The sequence below is a fragment of the Phocoena phocoena genome, chromosome 7 (assembly GCF_963924675.1).
Source record: "Phocoena phocoena chromosome 7, mPhoPho1.1, whole genome shotgun sequence".
Classification (NCBI taxonomy): domain Eukaryota; kingdom Metazoa; phylum Chordata; class Mammalia; order Artiodactyla; family Phocoenidae; genus Phocoena; species Phocoena phocoena.
In genome coordinates this window covers 96,139,015-96,160,079 of record NC_089225.1, presented here as the reverse complement: position 1 = coordinate 96,160,079, position 21,065 = coordinate 96,139,015, and the positions used below count along the sequence as shown (strand labels likewise).

The 21,065-nt window shown below is 36.4% G+C and overlaps 1 protein-coding gene across 1 annotated transcript in view; it reads left to right on the top strand.

Moving 5' to 3' along the window:
• The first annotated feature begins 4,778 nt into the window (after positions 1–4,778).
• Positions 4,779–21,065, top strand: part of USP37 (ubiquitin specific peptidase 37) — a 77,890-nt gene continuing 61,603 nt past the window's right edge. Inside the window, exons 1-5 of the mRNA XM_065880301.1 lie at positions 4,779–4,934; positions 9,631–9,802; positions 14,336–14,436; positions 17,106–17,284; positions 17,624–17,701. Of these exons, the coding sequence (XP_065736373.1) occupies positions 4,779–4,934; positions 9,631–9,802; positions 14,336–14,436; positions 17,106–17,284; positions 17,624–17,701 (686 nt within the window). The remainder of the gene's footprint in view (positions 4,935–9,630; positions 9,803–14,335; positions 14,437–17,105; positions 17,285–17,623; positions 17,702–21,065) is intronic.

Sequence of the window (21,065 nt, the reverse complement as noted above, 5' to 3'; positions counted from 1 at the left end):
AAGGATATATTCTTTTTTTCATTGCCTTCTTAGTTTCAAAATGTAGCAGGAGTAAATTAAACAAGACACAAATTGATGAAGGTGCGTGCTCCTGGAGTCCCTCGTTTTCCACAGCAGATATATCCCTAGAGTTCTGTTGATTATGTGTATGTGTGTATATGTGTATCTTGAGCATTAAATGTTTTCTATAAAGTAATTTGTGGTTTTTAAGTAGTCAAAGGGTTAATTTTTGTTGTATAAAATTTTGTAACAAAATTTTGTTGTATAAAATTGTATAAAAATTTTAATTTTGTAAATGAATTTTTTTAAAAAAAGGCACACTTACATTTTCTTTAGCTGAGTTGATGGCTCCCGGAGAACTGGCATAGCTGCAGAATATGAGTAGTTCCCCAAGAAGAGCGCATTGCCTTTGGCACAAGGATCAGAATAAAGGTGAATTGTTATTACATAGGGTTTTTCAGTAAAAGTCACTGAAAAGTAAGTAATGTTTTTATTTTGGTTATATGTTTCCAAGAGTATGCAAACTGGCAAGAATTGACAGTTTTCTTCTATTTTGTAGTAAGAGTTTTGTGCTTTAGCATGCTTTCATAAACCACAGAATACCCTCCGGATAAGAATGTTTTCAAAGAAGTACCTAAAATATGAGCATTTAAATAACTGTAGAGGGTATAGAAACATTTTTGCCAGTGTGGTTGATTGAGCTTTCATAGACTGCTCAAAATTGAACAGTAATTTTAACAATAGTGAAGAAATTTAGGGAATGGGGAATCTCTTTGGATGTACTTAAAGAATAATTGGTTTTCCTTGTACTTTGTTTTCCTAATATTGCTTTGATAGTGAATTAGCATTACAGAGTTCAGTGAAACCTTGTCTTTGTCCTAGGTTCATAGAAAGTTTAACTGTTACTGGATCATGCTAGATACCAAAAAGGAAACTTAGTGTTCTTTCTCTTAACCAGGTAGGACAAACCCTGATAATATGATCAGTGTACAAAAGTAAATATAGTTAATTCATTTAGTGCAAGAGCAGATAATGGACTAGCTTGAGGCATTAAGAAAAAATCTCATTGATTCTGCCAATTTTATGTCCTGTACCTTTTAGATTTTTTCTCGTAGAACAGAGATTGCTAGTAGAAATGGTTAAGAAAATGTTCAACATCTGATGTAAAATTTTATACAAACCAAAACTCTGCATCAAAATGTTTGAGAATTATATCTAGAGAAATCATGTATTACATATAGAGAGAATTATATAGAGGGAAACAGAAGTAATCAATAAAGTTTTTTTATTGAACTTTCATATCTTCACCTCCAAATCTTGTTAAATAATCTAATTTTTAAAAATATGTTTTTGTTGGAGGAATTCAAGGTCAATGTCCTTACTTGTGTTTTGGTCTTTAAGGAAAGCACTAAGATAATTGGGTTTTATGTTATTCGCTTTTAATTTGGCACCCTGACATAAGGAAAGATGAGGTAATTTGATAAACCTCTTTCTTTAAGTGGAGTTTCTTCATTGAACAATAAATTATATGAATCCCAGTTTAGGCAAGTTTACTAATGTTTTTTGTTTTAGCATTCTGTAACTGCATATTCTTGTTTTTCATAAATGATTTTTCTCTCATTGAATCTTTACAAGATATGTGGACAGCTTTGCATTTAGGAGAAATTCAGATGCACATAGAAAAAGCCTATATGTAGTATTCAGAAGAGGAGGTATACAGTTGCACATAGAAAAAGCCTATATGTAGTATTCAGAAGAGGAGGTATACAGTGCAGAGTGATACTCTTGTAGAGAGCTTAGTAAACATAATCCTATATCAGCCATATAAAAGGGATTTATGGTTCTGGTATCTGCTGCTGTATATTTTAACAGTAAATCGAATAAAGTTGATAGTGCTGATTTGTTCATTATTCTTGAATAATGAGTTTGTTTCTTGTGTGCCAGACACTGTCCTGGTGGGGATGCAAAGATTAAAGAACATATTCCCTGTCTTCAAACAGCAAAGTCTAGCTAGAGAGAGACAAAGAGGTAAATAGACAGTTTATAATACAATATGGTAAATGCTCTACTAGAGGTAAGCACAGGGTACAACAGAAGAGAAAAGCATTCAATGCTGTCAGTGTGGATATGGGGTGAGAGAAAAAGTGAAAGATAGCTAGGAAAGCCTTCTTAGAGAAAATAATTTCTAAATTGAGTTTTGATTTTATAGCCAGGAGAAGAAAAAAAGGGGGGTGGTGGGGGATGGAGAGAGTAGGTAAAAATCCTGCAGAGGTAGACCGCAGTGTGTGCAAAGGTACAGTGGCTTGAGAACATATGCCTTTTTTAGGGAAATTGTAGGTAGTTCAGATGGCTGGATTTGGAGGGTTTGTTGGGGATAGAGAGGTAAGCAGGGCCTGGATCATGAAGAGTGTTTATGCCATGTTAATGAATCTAGATTTAATTGTGAGGGCATTGGGGAGCTGTTGAATGATATTGAAGAGAGTGATGTGATTTGACCTGAAGTTCACTATAAAGATCTCTGGAAGGTATATGGAAGTAGAAATGACAACCTTACCTTCCATTTCCAGTCCAATACCAATAATCATCAAGAGAGAAGTCAAAGATAACTCATGTTTCTGGCATGGGCAACTGGAGTAGGAGAGGGGCCACATATTCTTGACAGTGCTGAGAGACAGAGTGGAAAAAATCTCAAGGCTGTATCTAAATGATGAAGCACCAAATTATTAATTGTAAAAAAAAAAGCATTACAAACACATTGCTGGCCCAGATTTTGTAGTTACTAGTTTGAGCAAAATGTCACATTAACAGGTCTGTAAACAGTAGTGGCCTCTATTACTTTGATGGATTCATACACCCAGCCAATTATACTATCTGAATCTGGCCACAATTAGGCACTCAAAAAATTTGATGAGATGAGTGAGTAATATAGTAGAGGACTTACAACGCATAATACCTTTAACTATTCAAAGTGTTTTCCTATCTCTCTTTAAAGTTATTCTTAGCTGTTTGATGTACAGCACCTAGAGGCCTCGAACTAGGATTCCCCAGGCTGTATTCTACCTACAGGTGGGTTTTGTTTGATTTGTGGCTTTAAAATATAAGTTTGAATTCATTGCCCACAATTTAAAATGGGCAGTTGACAGAAAATTTGGATGTCATTTTCTTGAAGAATTAGATGATCTGGCAATGCTAGGTTCACTTTCTACATGGCAAAACCGGCTAGATTTGAGTAGCAGTTTTCATATTCTGCCTGCCTAAATCATTTGTGTCACCTACCTGGCCTCTATAGGCAGTGAGTTGGTGACCCTTGTTAACAAGTTATTTGTCTGGGATCTTTGGATAAAGAGGTGTTGCAGACAAGGAATAAATTCAGAAAGTGGACAGTAATTCCATTCATATTGAAGCTGCTGCCTGTTGAGTGCTTAATGTGTGTCATTTCATTTAATATTGCAACACTATAGCATTTTCATATTCCTGTTTTACAGTTGAGAAAACTAGTTGTTAGGAAAGGTAAGTTACAAATTAGTAAGTGACAGAGCTGGCTCTTGATATCTAGATCTAGTATGCTTTTCCTTTGTACTTATACTACTACTTTTAGCTTTTCTAGTTGAGCTGTTTAGGCAGAGGCAAAGTTTAATGATTTTTAATTTATTAAATTATAAGCAAGAATCTGTATTAAAGGCAATGTTTTTAGAGATTTGAAGGCTACAGTATAAGTTTTGTTTTAATTTTAGATGATTGCATATATGTGTATGTGTGTAACACACGCACTATTTGATAACATTTTTTGCTGTTACTGTAATTGTATTTACTTGCTGACATCTGGTAAGCTGGTTTGAAGAGTCTTAGACATTCTATCATTTCTGTAAGTATCAGAAGTTCACTTGGGAAATTTGAATATTTGTCAAAGATAAAATTGGTAAATATTCTTTCCAAGGATGGTAATATTAAGCATAAATGGTAGGTGGATCTTAGGAACAGGGTTTTTTTTTTTTTTGGTTAGGCTGTTTTCCCTAGAGAATAAATGATTTTCTGAAGTAATATAATTCTTTAGGTTAAACTAATTTGATTATTCTCACAATTATTTATTCATTTAAACTAATTTGATTATCCTCTCAATTACTCATTATTCTCACAGTTATTTATTATTTATTCACATATGGATATGTATAGACTACCAACTGGTAGAAAGAATTATTTGGTGATATGATTTGATGTTTTGCTAGGAACTCAATTCTAACAAATGCAGTCAGCTGACTGAAAATATTTTTTTACTTATATTTGAAATTCAAGATCCTTTAACATCATGAAGGAAGGTAAAAGTTGCTCATATTGCCATGGGCACTCACTGAGAATGGAATCTTTAGTATTCCTGATTGTCTTGCCTTTCGTGGCAGTAGTATGGCTGTTAATGGTACAAAATGCAAAATTTAGGCACTGATGGACACGGGTACACGGCAAAGGAGAGAACATGTGCAGAAAAAATAAAAGGTGGGTAAATTCAGTCACTGAATGTCAGTGACTGCTTCATTTGTTTTTCTTACCTGTGCCATCCAGCTAACCAAAGCCTTTGAGGATACTTAGTAAGAGGTAGTTTATTGAAATGGAGAAAAGGACATAAGATGGTTCATTAAATGTTCTCTTTCAAACTCTTGTTTTAATCACTAGTAAATTGTAACTTATTATTTTATTTTATTTTTCTTCCTTAGAATCTGTCAGGTGAAGGTATATTTTTTTCTTTTTAATTTGGCTAGAAGCAATTTATTTTTAAAGAAAATATGTCTCCTCTGAAGATACATGGTCCTATCAGAATTCGAAGTATGCAGACTGGGATTACAAAATGGAAAGAAGGATCCTTTGAAGTTGTGGAAAAAGAGAATAAAGTCAGCCTAGTAGTTCACTACAATACTGGAGGAATTCCAAGGATATTTCAGGTATTACCAACTTTTGATTTGGAATAGATCTTCAATCACATCCTTTAGTGAATAGCTGTTCTGTGCCATACTAAGTATCATGGTAGCCCTCCTAGATTACTATTTCTTGCTTCTTATTTCCAGGACACTAATACTATTAGGTATATATATTATAAATTATTCAGCAAAATGGTTGATGGTGTATAATAAAGAGTAGGAAGTAGTCACCATTATTGAAAAGAAAACTGGTGGGAGGAAGCTGAAAGGAACTGAGTTTGGATACTATCTATCTAAGCTATGTTTAAAACCACATTAGGATAACTTCAGTTATTTTTCCCCCCTCAACATATATGATAAATTCATCACCATTTAGTGTTAGCTTTTTTTTTTTTTTTTGAATCATTCCTTAAGCCTTTAACTTAAAACATCCCTCAAGTTTTTGATTTAGGGCCAAGTCCTGTCTTTTGAGTTTAGGGCCTCCCATTAGTGCTTTGCATCCTACTTTTCATATAAGCCACACCACACGTCCAAGGGTTTCACAGTCATTTTGTCTCAGTTTCTTTAAAGTGGAGTGAGATCTTAAAGACATTTTGTGAGGCAATCAGATTTTTCCAGATTTAATGATGTTTTGCAGTTGGGTCTCCCACACCTAAGTCGACAGTACATTTTTAGTAACTCACCTCTAATGTGCCTTTCCCAGACATTCAACGTGGATCTTATAGAAACAACTTATCTCTTTTGCACTCATATTTCTTTACTTTAAGTAACTTTAATTAAATTGTGTAATTACAATGATAGGAAGAACTAGCATAAATAGCTTTGGGAACAAACAGATTGACTTTTGGTGAGCAGACAACTCCACTGGTGAGAGTGGCAGGGTGCAGGCCTGCTAGAGTAGCCACTACTGGCTGTGATCACGCAGCATGTTGTGGACCTTGTCTTTACATTTGCAGAGGGAATGGAGACCGCAGATTAGTCAGTTAAGTGTCGGCCACCTAAGAGAGCCCTGGCTCAGTATGGCTTCTGTTCCATGTCTGGCCTAGAAGATGAATACCTTGAAGGTCTAGGTTTTATCTTTCTGGTTAGTTCCAGAACCTAGCACAGTGGTGGGTGTATAGTGGGCCCTCAATAAACATTGATAAACTAGCTAACTGACTATACCAACAAAAACAAAACTCAGCTTTGCTGCTGCACATCTTCTGGTGAGGGTCCTAAGCACCATTCCACTGTGCAGAGGTTGGATTAGAGAGAAAGAGCTAGCAAATGAATTCCTAATACTGCTGTAAGATGAGATGATGTATACCATTACGTAGTAAAATGGAAGGCAGCTATAAAGAAGTGAATTTTGTGTAATATGTAATTAACCCAGGTAACTGACTAACACAAAATAATAGTGAGACAATACACTTGATAACATCTTATAAAGGATTAGATAATATTCTTATGTGAGGAAAAAATCCACATTTACAACCTGTTGCACAACAAAGCGAATCAGCCATATGCACACACATGTCCCCATATGCCCTCCCTCTTGAGCCTCCCTCCCATCCTCCCTATCCCACCCCTCTAGGTCATCGCAAAGCACCGAGCAGATCTCCCTGTGCTATGCTGCTGCTTCCCACTAGCTAACTATTTTACATTCGGTAGTGTATACATGTTGATGCTTACTCTCACTTCACCCCAGCTTCACCCTCCCACCCTGTGTCCTCAAGTCCATTTACTATGTCTGCGTCTTTATTCCTGCCCTGCAGCTAGGTTCATCAGTACCATTTTTTTTTTTTTTAAGATTCCATATATATGTGTTAGCATATGGTATTTGTTTTTCTCTTTCTGACTTACTTTCACTCTGTATGACAGACTCTAGGTCCATCCACCTCACTACAAATAACTCAATTTCGTTTTTTTTTTTAGTGTTAGCTTTTAATAAGACTCATTAGTGTCTTCTTAATTACTTCTTCATAAATAATCCTGCCAAAGGTTGTGGTATAGACCGTTCAAGGATGATTATTCAAGGTCATCCTTACAGCTGTTTTCTTCTAACGGTTAACTTTTGAAGGATCTCATTATTTTTTCACTGCAAAAGATAGTTATGTTGTTTTCACTTCTGTCTTGTGCAGCCAAGAACTACTTGTGTTGATAAGAGTTGAATTTAATGTCTTACCTACATTTTTCTGCACTTAAAAATGCTATATTTGTTAATTAGATTATATAAAAGTATAATATTCTTTCTAAAGTACTCTTTTGAAGAACAATTTATAAAACTTTATGCTTGAGAACCAGAGCTGAAGTAAAATTTCTATTTATCTTTGCTTTTAAACTATGGAAATACATTGATTATGATTTTATGTATCAAAGATATTCTTAAGTAGATTGGAGGTGGTGACATGGGTAATAGAAACGCTAGTTTCTACCACGTGTATATATCTACTAATTGCCCATCTCAATGAAAGAAAGATTTTTTTCAAATAGAGGTTCAGTCTTTCAGTCCTCATCCCAAATTAGCACTGAGTAAATATTTAAATACTTAAACAAACATAGATCTTTAGAAGCATGAGGAATCTACCTGTGATTACACCTTCATCTCAGTTCTAGATGAATTTGCATTCAGCATTCATTTGTCAACCACCTACAGATTACCGTGGTGGGTACTGTGCTAAGGGCTAAGAATACAGAGCTGAATAAGACACTTTTCTTCTCAAACTTAAGAGTAACCAGATACATTCTCAGCTGTAAAATTATCTCAGAGATACTGAGGTAACACAAAGAAGGAAGTGTTTTGTGCTCTGAGGATTTAGAGGATAGATAGGAATTTGCCAGACACAGTGGAGGTAAGGTGGAGGTGATTTCTGTAATGGACAAACATGCTAGTGTGAGTCAACACTCAGGGAACCAGAAAATTATTTTAAAATAAATGCACAGTAGGGAGTGAATGGCAGAAGTAGAGGCTGAAGAGCTAGATAGGAACCAGATCTTGAAGCATCTTGTTTGTCATACTAATGGGAACTTAGATACTAAGGAGCCAAGAATCTTAAGTTTAAATTTATTTGACAGCTAGGCGGATGACTTTGTTTCAAGAGCTAGTGGGAGAATAAGGACGTGTAAGAGGTTATTGTGAGAGTTTAGATGAGAAATGAGTCCTGAGCGAAGGAAAAGACAGTGGGAGAAGCAAGTGGAGGAAAGGGTAGATTTGAAGAGATTTCAAGAAGATTTAATTCATTAGATTTGGGGGGTGAGAGAGAAAAGAGTCTGGGGAGATTCCTAGGTTTGAGTGGATGGCAGTCCCTTTCATCTTCTCTTTGATAGGGGACAGAGGGGAAGAATTGGGGCATGAGGATTGGGAGAGATGAGTTTTCTGCGGTGTCAGGCATTCAGATAGTGTTATCTACTAGGCATTTGGTAAAAAAAACTGGAGCTCCAGCAGAGATCTGGACTTAGAGAAAAGGCTGAGTGGCCTCACCATATGGGTAGTAACTAAAATTGTATGACTAGCTAGGATTTTTCAGTTGTTGAAATGATAAAGTTCAAGATTATTCTCATATTGACTGAAATAATGGTTTTATGCAGTCTCTTTTCCTTTTTGCACAGTAAACTGCTGATTTAAATATTTTGGAGTTAAAGCATCTGAAACTAGTTATTGTGTTTTATGATAGAATTTCTACTCAAGGACATGAATTTAAGACCAACTTTGAAGCTTAAAAAATGTCATTTAAGTTTGAAATAAATAAATTAAGGCTGGTAATACTCATTTTTCATTCTTATCTAAAAATTGTCAAAGGTCAGTTCTCCCTAATTTAAAAAAATTGTGAAAAGCTATTACTTCTTTCTTTATGCTGTTCAGAGGCTATCTCTTCAGCAAAAGGCAGCTTTAGAAACCTCTGTAATATGCCTGCTGAGGGGGAGTGTTAGAGAATAAGGATGCCCGGTTGGCAGGAATTATTTATATTAAAAAAGTGCAAGATTTATTAGTTTAGTCTTGGAAAAATTTCAACCAAGAGAAAACAAAAGTTACCACTTAATAGCACATACCCAGAGTCTGGAAGAGTGTAAGACAAGTTATTGAACCAGTTCTGGGGAGTGGGAGAAGTAAGCTAAGGGAGTTCCAGGGTACTTATGATCTTTGTGATTGAAAGTTAAATGAACCTTGCTTAGACAGTTAAAAAAGAAAAAAAGAATGTTCTAGTGCTGGTAAAGGTTTATGTTGATGTGTTTTTGAGAAGTGGAATTCTTTTGAGGATTACAGTCTGGATTAGTATATCCTTTTATATTACAGCTGCTTAAACCACTTGCTAGATATTTTATAAGCTTTTGTTTAAAAAAAAAAAAGAAAGAAAGAAAAAGCCTCTAATCCAATATGGCTTTCTAAACTGGTGATGGTATAACCATCAAGGCTCTGTAAATTAACTTATTAGTTTTTATAACTTTATAACTATACTTGAAAATATGCAGTTTCCTACCAAAAAAATCAAGAGTGTTAGGATTACTGTGTAAAAATTTAATAGTATGTGTTTGCCTCTCCTAGAAGTGAAATCTTTGATTTAAATTGTGTCAAAAATGGAAACTCTTTTTGGTTGGGGGGAAAAAAAACACAACTAAATTAATATGGGAAAAAGTAAGAAATGTGTAACTTAGAAAGTATAAAGTTTAGTATTCATTATACAACTTTTTCTGCTTCATTATAATTCGTTTTTAATGATACTTTTCCTTTTGTGTTGATCAGCTAAGTCATAACATTAAAAATGTGGTGCTTCGACCCAGTGGAGCAAAACAAAGCCGCCTAATGTTAACTCTACAAGATAACAGCTTCTTGTCTATTGATAAAGTACCAAGTAAGGATGCAGAGGAAATGAGGTTGTTTCTAGATGCAGTTCATCAAAACAGACTTAATGCAGGTGAGCACTAATCCTCCCAGGGTCTGACATTAGCAGTTATAAAAATATTACTAGGTAGTAGACCAGTATTCCTCATGAATATTGATGCAAAAATTTTCAACAGAATACTAGTAGACCTAATTCAACAGCACATTAAAAGAATTATACACCATGACCAAGCGGGATTTATTTCTGAAATACAAGAATAGTTCAAGATATGAAAAAATCTATCAATGTGATTTTTCAAATTAGCAGAATGGAGGACAAAAACCACATGATCATCTTGATGCAGAAAAAGTGTCTGATAAAATTTAACATTCTTTCATGATAGAAACACTCAGCAAAGTAGGAATTAAAGGAAACTACCTTACCTCAACATAATAAATGCCTTATATGAACAGCAGATAGCTCGATGATGGAAAACTGAAAGGTTTTCCGCTGAGATCAGGAACAGGAAAGGATACCCTCTGTTACCCATTCTATTCAACATAGTACTGGAAGTCCTAGCCAGAGCACTTAGGCAAGAAAAAGAAATAAAATTGGAAAGGAAGAAGTAAATTTATCTTTGTTCTCAGATGACATGATCTTATATGTAGAACACCCTAAAGATTCCACGAAAGAGTGTGTCTAGAAAAGCAGTAGGATTTAAATTACAATTGGGAAAACTTACCTTGTTACATAAATCTTATATACTTACTTTTTTATATGAAACTTATTCTGAGGTTTTATTCTTGCTATGAAAACAGAAGGTACTATAGAAAATCACACAGTATGAGAAGATTCCCCTACCTCCTCCAACCCCTTTCATTTAAAATGTTTTGATTTTTAAAAAATATATATTTATAGGCATCTGGAATAATTTTTAGAAATAATCTGGAATAATTTTTAGGAATAATCTGTTGCTTAAAATGAGGAATAATCTGTTGCTTAAAATGAGTTTTCCACTATTATTGTTAGTTTCCAGCTTTATCATCATCAGTAGTTTGTTATTACTGATATTTTACAGTTGACAAACTTTTGAGCTTTTTAACTTAAATATAACACATTAAAAACATTTAAAAAATGAAGATGTAGCAATGCTGCCTTGCTTGGATTTAATTAATACCTCTATTTCACACACTATTTTCTTGTTTAAAAAATTTTTTATGGTTGTTTGCCATTTGGTTTCTATTCATTATGTGTTCATGTTACCAAATCTGAACTATGTCAGTCTTCTAAATATTGAATTTTAGAATCAAGGAATTGAGTACCATTTGAAAGTTTAGAATATATCAGGGATTATGTCTGTATTTCTATATTTGTTTTATTCCATCATATTAATTGAATCACTGTTTTAAGAATTGATGAGTGTAAGGAAAGCATGTCTCTAAATGCATTAGAGGGGACTTCCCTGGTGGTGCAGTGGTTACGAATCCGCCTGCCAATGCAGGGTACACAGGATCTATCCCTGGTCTGGGAAGATCCTACATGCCGCGGAGCAACTAAGCCTGTGCGACACAAGTACTGAGCCTGAGCTCTAGAGCCCGCGCGCCACAACTACTGAAGCCCACGCACCTAGAGCCCACGCTCCACAACAAGAGAAGCCACTGCGATGAGAAGCCCGCGCACTGCAGTGAAGAGTAGTCCCTGCTCACCACAACTAGAGAAAGCCCACGCACAGCAACGAAGACCCAATGTAGCCAAAAATTTTTAAATTAATTAATTTTAAAAATAAATAAATAAATAAACGCATTAGAGTGGAAAGCACAGTAGACTGGGGCCCAAGTTTGAGTCTGAACAACATGGCATAATGGAAAAACATGAGCTTTGGACCTAAACAGGTTTGGGTTTGAATCCTAGCTCTACTTGTTATTTCCTGTGTGGTTTTGGGCAGCTCCCTTAATAACTGAGTTTCAGTTTCCTCATCTCTAAAATGAATGTTTTATCACCTTAATTTCAGTGCTTAATAAAAAATTAGAGCTCATTAATGTAAAGCATGACTGGCACATGATAGGCACTCAGTAAGTCATTACTGCTTTTAGAGTGGCTAGCTGTGGACTCTGTACTCTTAGGCAAGTTGTTTTTATCTTTAGGTTTAAGTTGCCTTAGCTGCCCAAAAGTGATAATATGTACTTTACAGACTAGAGTAAGCTAATGAATATAAAAATACTTTGAAAAGTGTGAAACATTTAAAGTATAATATGTGCTGTTTGAAATGAATGGGAAAAAGACTAATATTAGATGAACATTGTTGTCTATAAATAGGACAACCAGCTAACCATTTAAGAAGATAATAAAACTGGATCCTTATCTTACTCCTTCACCTAAATAGATTTTACATTGATCAAAGATTTGAATGTAAAAAAAAGGTGATACAAGTATTATTAGAAGGGTAGAATGGATTTTAACATAATATATGGATGGAAAAAACCTTTCTGAGTATGACATAAAACCAGAATCAATAAAGGAAAAGAGGGCTTCCCTGGGGGCGCAGTGGTTGAGAATCCGCCTGCCAATGCAGGGGACACGGGTTCAAGCCCTGGTCCAGGAAGATCCCGTATTCCGCGGAGCAACTAAGCCCGTGCGCCACAACTACTGAGCCTGCGCTCTAGAGCCCACATGCCACAACTACTCAAGCCCTTGCACCTAGAGCCCTTGCTCCGCAACAAGAGAAGCCACTGCAATGAGAAGCCTGTGCACTGCAACCAAGAGTAGCCCCCGCTTGCCACTAGAGGGAAGCCCGCACACAACAATGAAGACCCAACGCAGCCAAAAATAAAAATAAATAAATAAATTTTTAAAATAAATAAAGGAAAAGATTAATAACTTGGACTGTGTAAAAAATTTAAGTGATCTCTGTGACAAGGAAAAAAGAAAAAACGAAGAAAACTTTAGCCACAGTGACAGAGTTAATATTGCTAATATATAAATACTGACTTTCCAAATCAGTAAGAAAAAAGACAATTCAGTAGAGAAATGGACATATAGGAAATTCAGGAAGAAAAACAGGTGGCCCATAAACACGAAAAAATTCTCAACTTCACCAGTAATTAAATTCAGATTCTTACTGTCACATTGGCAGTAGTGTGAGGGGAGGCAAGATACTCTCATATACTTGGTAGGAGCTTAGAGATTTTTTTTTTTTAATACATTTATTTATTTATTTTTGGCTGCCTTGGGTCTTTGTTGCGCGCAGGCTCCCCCTAGTAGCGGTGAGCAGGGGCCACTCTCCGTTGCTGCGCGCGGGCTTCTCATTGCGGTGGCCTCTCCCGTTGCGGAGCATGGGCTCCAGGTGCACAGGCTTCAGCAGTTCTGGCACTCGGGCTCAATAGTTGTGGCCTGTAGGCTCTAGAGCGCAGACTCAGTAGTTGTGACACATGGGCCCAGCTACTCTGCAGTATGTGGGATCTTCCCAGACCAGGGCTTGAGCCCATTTCCCCCCGCATTGGCAGGTGGATTCCCAACCACAGTGCCACCAGGGAAGTCCCGAGATTTTTTTTTTTTTGAGGAATAGTGATAGTATCAATTTAGTTTAAAATTGTACATCCTTTACAACAACATTCTCTTTCTAAAGAGTTTTATCCTATGAAAGTTGTTCCATTAGTGCAAGAAGATATGTAAAAGGATGTTCAGCATTATTTGCAATGTTTTTAAATTAAAACATTCCAAATGATCATCAGTGAGAAATTAATAAAATTAAAATATAAAATACTTTTTTGGAGGGGGGAAGGGCCACGCCACAGCTTGTGGGATCTTAGTTCCCCGACCAGAGATTGAACCCCAGCCCCCAGCAGTGGAAGCACAGAGTCCTAACCACCACTGGACTGCCAGGGAATTCCCTTAAAATACTTTTTTTTTTTTTTTTGCGGTACGCGGGCCTCTCACTGTTGTGGCCTCTCCTGTTGCGGAGCACAGGCTCCGGACGTGCAGGCTCAGCAGCCATGGCTCACGGGCCCAGCCGCTCCGCGGCATGTGGGATCTTCCCAGACCAGGGCACCAACCCGTGTCCCCTGCGTCAGCAGGCAGACTCAACCACTGCACCACCAGGGAAACCCAAAATACTTTTTAAAGTATATAAAAATTCATATTTATACATTACTTTGCATGTTCTTTAAACTAGCATTGATTTCTTTAGAATAGAAGCCATTTAGTCTGCTGAACTTACAGAGAATGTTTTGGCATATACATTACTGGAAGTATATCAGTCACTGGTTCTGACACATGTCCTTAGCATCCAGTGTCCATGTTCACGCCATAGATACACAGTGACTAACTTTTCTATAGTGTTAATTACCAAATATTTATATAGGAGAATGTCTAGCATTTTCTTTTTGCATTTAAAAACTTACCCTTCTATTATCAATACATGTTTCCAGATTTTTGCATTGTTATTTAATTTTTTGCTTGATCCTAGTTCTAAATTTTAGTTACTGTATATATCAGAATTAATTTCTGTCAGATAAGCACTTTGATTTTTTTTATTTTTCCTGTTTCTGTTTCCTCAAGATTAAATAATAATAATGACATATCTCTTTATTAAAGTAAGTGATTTGAGATTTTTTTTTTTCCCACCAGCCATGAAACCTTCTCAGGGTTCTGGTAGTTTTGGAGCTATTCTGGGCAGCAGGACCTCACAGAAGGAAACCAACAGGCAGCTCTCTTACTCAGACAATCAGGTATGTTTATTTGAATCGTTTTAGCTTTTTTTTAAAAAAAGATAATCTTAGATAGACATTCTATAACGTAGTTGCAGGAAGTAGAATTTAGACTGTAATGTCTAGTAATTCTTGCGTTATCTCAAGGGTACTTTCCACATATCTGAAATTTACCACAGTGTAATTTTTAAGAACATAGCTTTGAAGTTAGATGTGGGTTTGAGACTTGGTGCTGCCACTTACTAGCTGTAGGTCATTGGAGAAGTTCCTTAAGGTACCCTGAGCCTTAGTACCCATCTGTAAAATTAAGACAGCAATAATATTTTAAGGGTTGTTATGAGATAATGCATGTTGTAAAAGTGCTTAGCCCGTGATACCGTATACTAACAACCCCATAAATGTTTGCTGCTATTATTTGATGCGTTTTGGGTCTGTTCTACATTATGAACTTTGCCTCTATACTATATGATACCAGACTGTTGTTGGGTCTTCTGTTTGCTTTTTTTTTTTTTGCGGTACACGGGCCTCTCACTGTTGTGGCTTCTCCCGTTGTGGAGCACAGGCTCCGGACGCGCAGGCTCAGCGGCCATGGCTCACGGGCCTAGCTGCTCCGCGGCATGTGGGATCTTCCCAGACCGGGGCACGAACCTGTGTTCCCTGCATCGGCAGGTGGACTTTCAACCACTGCGCCACCAGGGAAGCCCCTGTTTGGTTTTTAAACAGTTTTTCTTTCATAAATATTCAGCCAGCCATGAGACTTACTGTGCACTATTGCAGCTTAGCAGTCCTGTGTCTCTTTTAATTTGTCTTAACAAAGGTAAACCAGGTGTGAAAAGAAACTTTGAAGCTCCCCTGTAAGTAAAAGCATGAATTCTGTTTGGCTGTGCAGATAGATTGATTACTTAAACCATTTACTGGACTAAGCAATCAATGAATAAGATTTCATTTTTGTTAATTTCCTTTTACAAGTTGGGGGTTTTTTGTTTTTTTTACATTTTAATTGAGATACGATTGATATGCAGTAAATTGCACATATTTAAAGTGTGCAATTTGATACATTTTTGACTTATGTACATACCCGCAAAAATCATCACCATAACCTAGTGAACATAGCTATAACCCTTAAAAGCTTCTTCATCCCCCTTTGTAATCCTTCTCTCTAGCTCCCTGTCTGGCCCCTATCCCTAAGCCACAAGTGAATTGCTCTGTGTCACTCTAGATTACTTTGCATTTTCTAGAGTTTTATATAAATGGGATCAGTGTATAATTTTTTTTGTCTGGGTTTTTCACTCATTATAATTACTTGGAGATTGATCCATTTACAGGTAGAAATTTAACGTGTTAGAATATTTAAACTATAAGTGTTAACATCTAGCAGATGTTAACATTACATCTAGCAGAAGCAAATATACTTCCACAAATAATGATTCCCATTAGTGAGATTATAAAATCAATTTTGTGGATTGTGACTAGCATTAAGTAAAAAAGGAATAGAGGAGAAAACAATAGAGAAGGTATTATACATAGTAAGGAAAAGTATTGGTTTCTGAAACTTCTGGTTTTATTTATGTGTATGTGTAATATGTTGTGATGTAAATATTTCTCGCTATGGGGTCATGGTCAAAAAAGGTTGAAAAATATGCAAAACAGTATGCATATAGTATGCTACTGTTTGTATAACAAGAATAAAATATTGATTTTCATTTGCATAAAAAAACAATAGAATACTTATAAGGTGTAGGAGGATGGGAAGTGGAAGAACTGGGTGAATGGCATTGGGGTGATAATGAGACTTCTCAGTATATGGCTTTTATAATAGTATTTTTATTTTTTTTGAATCTTGAGAATGATTTACCCATTTGAAAATAAATTTAACTTTTAAATCGTTCATCCAGATGACCTCAGAGATTTTTTTCTTTCTTCTTCTAAGATTGTAATTCTGTAGAAGGTAATTGGCAATATTTTCCATAGAGATAATCACATAGCTCTTAATGTAGAGTTATAAAACTTAACTGGCAGAATGCTGGTCAAAACCACTGTTTCCCAACTAATATGTGTAAAGTGTGCATTAACTCTGAATGTTTTTAATGTGTTTTGGGGGTAGATTCTTTGATTCATCTTCTGCCAGTAGGCTCTATTTCACTTTCAGTCTCGCCATTGTTATATATATTTGTTTCATTTCTCCAAACTAGAACCCCCTCAAAAGTCATATGCTGTACATATGACTTGGCATTTAAATTGTGGCAACCAAATGTCATTATTGCTCCTTTTTCTCACATTTATGTCACTTTAAATGATCAAAATTGGATTTTTTTCCCTAAAGATGTGTTTTCATGCTGGTCACTAGAACCTTGTCTTGTGTATGTGAGTCCTTTTTTTTTAATCAGTAATTCGAAACAAATTCCTTTCTGCTTCCAGGAATGCTGTGGAATTTGTAAGTTTACAAGAATACTATAGGAAAATATGCGTCAAGCTTAATTTCTGACACTGACCGTAAATTAGAATCACCTAGAGTGCTTTAAAAAAAGTGCTGATGAATGGGCCTCACCCCCATACCAGATAGGCTAGAATCTCTGGAGTTGGGTCTCCAGTTGTGGGTATTTTTTAAAAGTTCCCTATATGAGGATCACCGGTCTAAAAGTATGCCAATTAATTTGAAGAACTGGCTGTGTTAAACTTTATTCTTATAGGTCTCTTCAAAAAGAGGAAGTTTGGAAACTAAAGATGATATTCCATTTCGAAAAGTTCTTGGTAATCCAGGTAGAGGATCGATTAAGGCCGCAGCAGGAAGTGGAGTAACTGCTACCCGGACAGTTCCCTCTTTGACATCTACATCCACACCTCTTAGATCAGGGTTATTAGAAAATAGGTATGAAAGACTTTTTTTCTTTCTTAGTCATTAGCTCTGCCTGTTTATAAATGTTTTTCAGGCCTTTTAGAAAGACCAATAATTTGAGAAAAAGAAGATTTTTCCAGTTACAAGAAGAAAGTGTGAAGTGTGTTTTTTGGAGATAATTAGTATTTGTCTTGTGATTTATGTTAGTGACACATATAGAGCTTGCAGATACACAGTATATTAATTTAAATGTGGTGTAGAGAATTAGATAGCAGTAGTCACGGTTCTTGTTCTTGAGTATGTTGGTTTATACTTTTTAATAGTATGAATTACAACTTTTTAAAAATAACGTTTTTCCTCTGTTCTTTATAGGACTGAAAAGAGGAAAAGAATGCTATCATCTGGCTCAGAGCTGAATGAAGATTACCCTAAAGAAAATGATTCATCGTCGTAAGTCGCTTTAAGAACTTTTATGGCACTATATCAGTGTTTCTTATATTGGTAATTGCAACCACTAGAGAAGATTGGGATGGTGTTCAGTTTATGGGAATCCCAAAGATAGAAGAACAGGATTTAGAGTATTTTGGTGACAGTAGGTTGTGGGCTCAATAGGGAGAGGGTTTGGCCATTAGTACTGCTTTGGTCATTTCCGTGCACTTTTCCCATCCTAGCTTTTTTTATTTGTAGCACTTAGAAGAAGGATAGAGCTGAAGAACTCTAGATAAGTGTTTCTTGTTGGCTGCTCTTTTAGCATGGACCCCCTTCCTTCTCTCTTCCCTTTACCTGTAAAAATTTTTTTTTACCTTATTCATGTGAAAAGTTAGCTTAGGTAGACATGTGGACACAGTGGGGGAAGGGGAGAGTGGGACGAATTGGGAGATTAGGTTTGACATAAATACACTACCATGTGTGAAATAGATAGCTGATGGGAACCTGCTGTACAGCACAGGGAGCTCAGCTTGGTGCTCTGTGATGACCTAGATGGGTGGGATGGGGGGCTGGGAGGGAAGTCCAAGAGGGAGGGGATATAGGTATACATATAGCTGATTCACTTCATTGTACAACAGAAACTAACACAACATTGTAAAGCAATTATACTCCAATAAAATAAAAAAATAAAACCTTGCATAGGTTCTAGGCAAGGAGCATCAATCTTTTGGAGCTATTTTTTATATTGAACAAGAGGGCATACCTGTAATAGGATAGTCACCAGCTCACAGTTCTCTTCCTCATAATGGGTGGGTTGTGGGTTTTGTTTGTTTGTCTGTCTGTCTGTCTTTTGGGAGAGAAAACTTATTACACAGTTGCCAGGTAATACCTTAACAGAAATCAGTTGCTATTCAGTTAACTGGTGTTCGAGATCAAAGGGTCACCAGAAAGGAGTTGTGAAAAAGATAAAGAAACTTTATATAGTAATTGGGTTCTTGGTTCTGTTGCTGTAACAGATACAAAAATCTAGGTAGGTGATAAGACTGGTGTGGTATCTTAAACTACAATGACCATGGACTCAAGTTCCTTCTATCTTCTTGAACTGCCATTCTTAATAAGTAGCTTCCATTTTATGAACCAGGATAGCTTCAGCCTCCACTCTCATGTCTGTATTCCTATTGGGAAGGAGGAAAGGAGCAAAGGGAGGGCATACTGCTCTTGTGTAGGCTGAAAATTGTACACACCACTGTTGTACATATCACATTGGCTGGAACTTAGTCATGTGGTTATATCAAGTTATGAGAAGGTCTGGGAAATGCCTAGCCCAACTTCTACTATTATGGCAGAAGACTACAATGGTTATTTGGGGACAACTAACAGTCTGCCATATTTACTCTTCTAGCCACAGAATTACCTCTGTTTATCATTCTTCCCGTATATAGAGTACTCATACCTTCACCCTGCTGGAGACAACCTCCATGTCTCATTTAGTCATTGTATCCAGCTCAGAGTCCAGGATCTCTGGGTTATGTGCAGTTCTCTCCATAAGGTCCAGGTGTGCCTTGGACCATGCGCCTCATGGTCTGACACGTAAAAACTAAGAGGCAGGTTAATCTGCATTCCTCACTTCATCTCCATACGCATATCATTCATTATACATTGCTGGAGTAGGCACAGGATAACCACAATAAAAGTTACCGTTTAGAAAAGATAAGAATAGGAAACTGAGGAGTCATTGGTCTATAGCAGAGATAAAATCTTGTTAGGCAGAAATTGTGAAGACAGTAAAGCAGTGGAATAAGTTCTTCATTAGCCCATGGAGCAGTCTCTGTCCTATCCTCTGGGAGAAACACTTGCTCATTTTACTCCATAGGACTCCTGGCTTTGCCCTTTGATTGATTTCTTTTGTCTGTTATCTTTCAAGGCCATAGCTGAAGGGGGTTTTGAAGACTATGTTCTTTGGAGCCATTCAGCTTTTGTAGCCTAAGTCATGCTGGTGTAGTTCTGGAAGTTAGAAATCTGTAAGCTTTAGAAGTCTAGAAGTTTCTTTAAAGGTAGAACAAGCAGGCTTTTATAGGCTTGAGAAAGAATTAGGGCCAATATTTTTGTTGTTATTTTGGTTCTTTTAATAAATTTTTAAATTTTGGAATAATTCTAGATTTACAGGAAAGTTGCAAAGATAGTATAAAATGTACCTGTATACCCCTCACACAGTTTTCCCTAATATTAACATCAGTTTTTCACAAAACTACTTCTCCAGTTACCTCTTATCATTGCGTCAATTTGAGAATTAGAAGCAGTTGGATTTTTTTAGTCCCATATGGTCTCAAGTTACCACACAATTTTAATTCTAGGCCATTGGCACAGAGAAATGTATTCCTTTTCATCCTTGATTGCAAGCTGGCTAGTTCTTGCCCAGATTTATCTGTCCTGAATAGAACCTTACTGAAAGCAGTAAGAAAGACCAGTGTTCTTAATTGTCTCAACCTTTTCCTTTGAGGTCTGCCTCCCAAGACATTACAGACAACAGTTCTGTAAATATTTTGCTGAAATATAACAATAGTCACCAGCTTTCCAGTCTGTAATATCTGTGTTCTTACCCTCTACCTTCCTACTGAGCTAGTTCTGCATATTATAGGTTTGTTATGGTAGCATCCCACTTCTAGTAACAAAATTTGTGTATTTGGAGTCCAGTTGTAGGGAACAAAATTCACTCTAGCTAGTTTACACACAAAGGTATTTCCATACAGAGAGCATTAAATGGCTTACAGAATCATTAGGAAAGCTGAAAATGTAGACTCTAGGTTAAGCTTTCAGGAATGATTTTGAGAGCCATGCCCCAGATCAGGTCACCAAAGATGCTCCTGGCTGTCATGAAGTGAACAGCTGAATTGGAAGCTGGCATGAAAACTGTTATCTATCTCTAGAACTGTGCTGCCACTGCCAAATGCGGAAATCCTCTACAGGAAAACTAGATACCCTCACGTTGTTGTTAACCACCAGAAGTAGCAGAACACATGACCTCTCCCTATTTCCATTTCCCATATCTTGCACAAGTATATGTAATTTACCTTAAATCTTAAACACTAACTTGGAAATGTAGTTTTTTAGCTTTCTGGCTTCTGTAGAACAGGGAGGTACACTGAAAGGTGGTAGTAATGGACTTTGCATGCCAGTCCACCTTATTCACCACACTTTGGGGAAGTCTCAGTTGTTCCACTTTGAGTTGTCTGATGAACCCTAAATTTCTAATCCTTGTTCTGGGCTAATAATACTTTTTATACCATCACAATTAAATTTTTTAAAGTTTGGACTTCCTAGAAGCAGGCTCTAGATGAACATACTTCTGCAAGCGCCTTATTAAGGAAGTACTCATAGGCGAGAC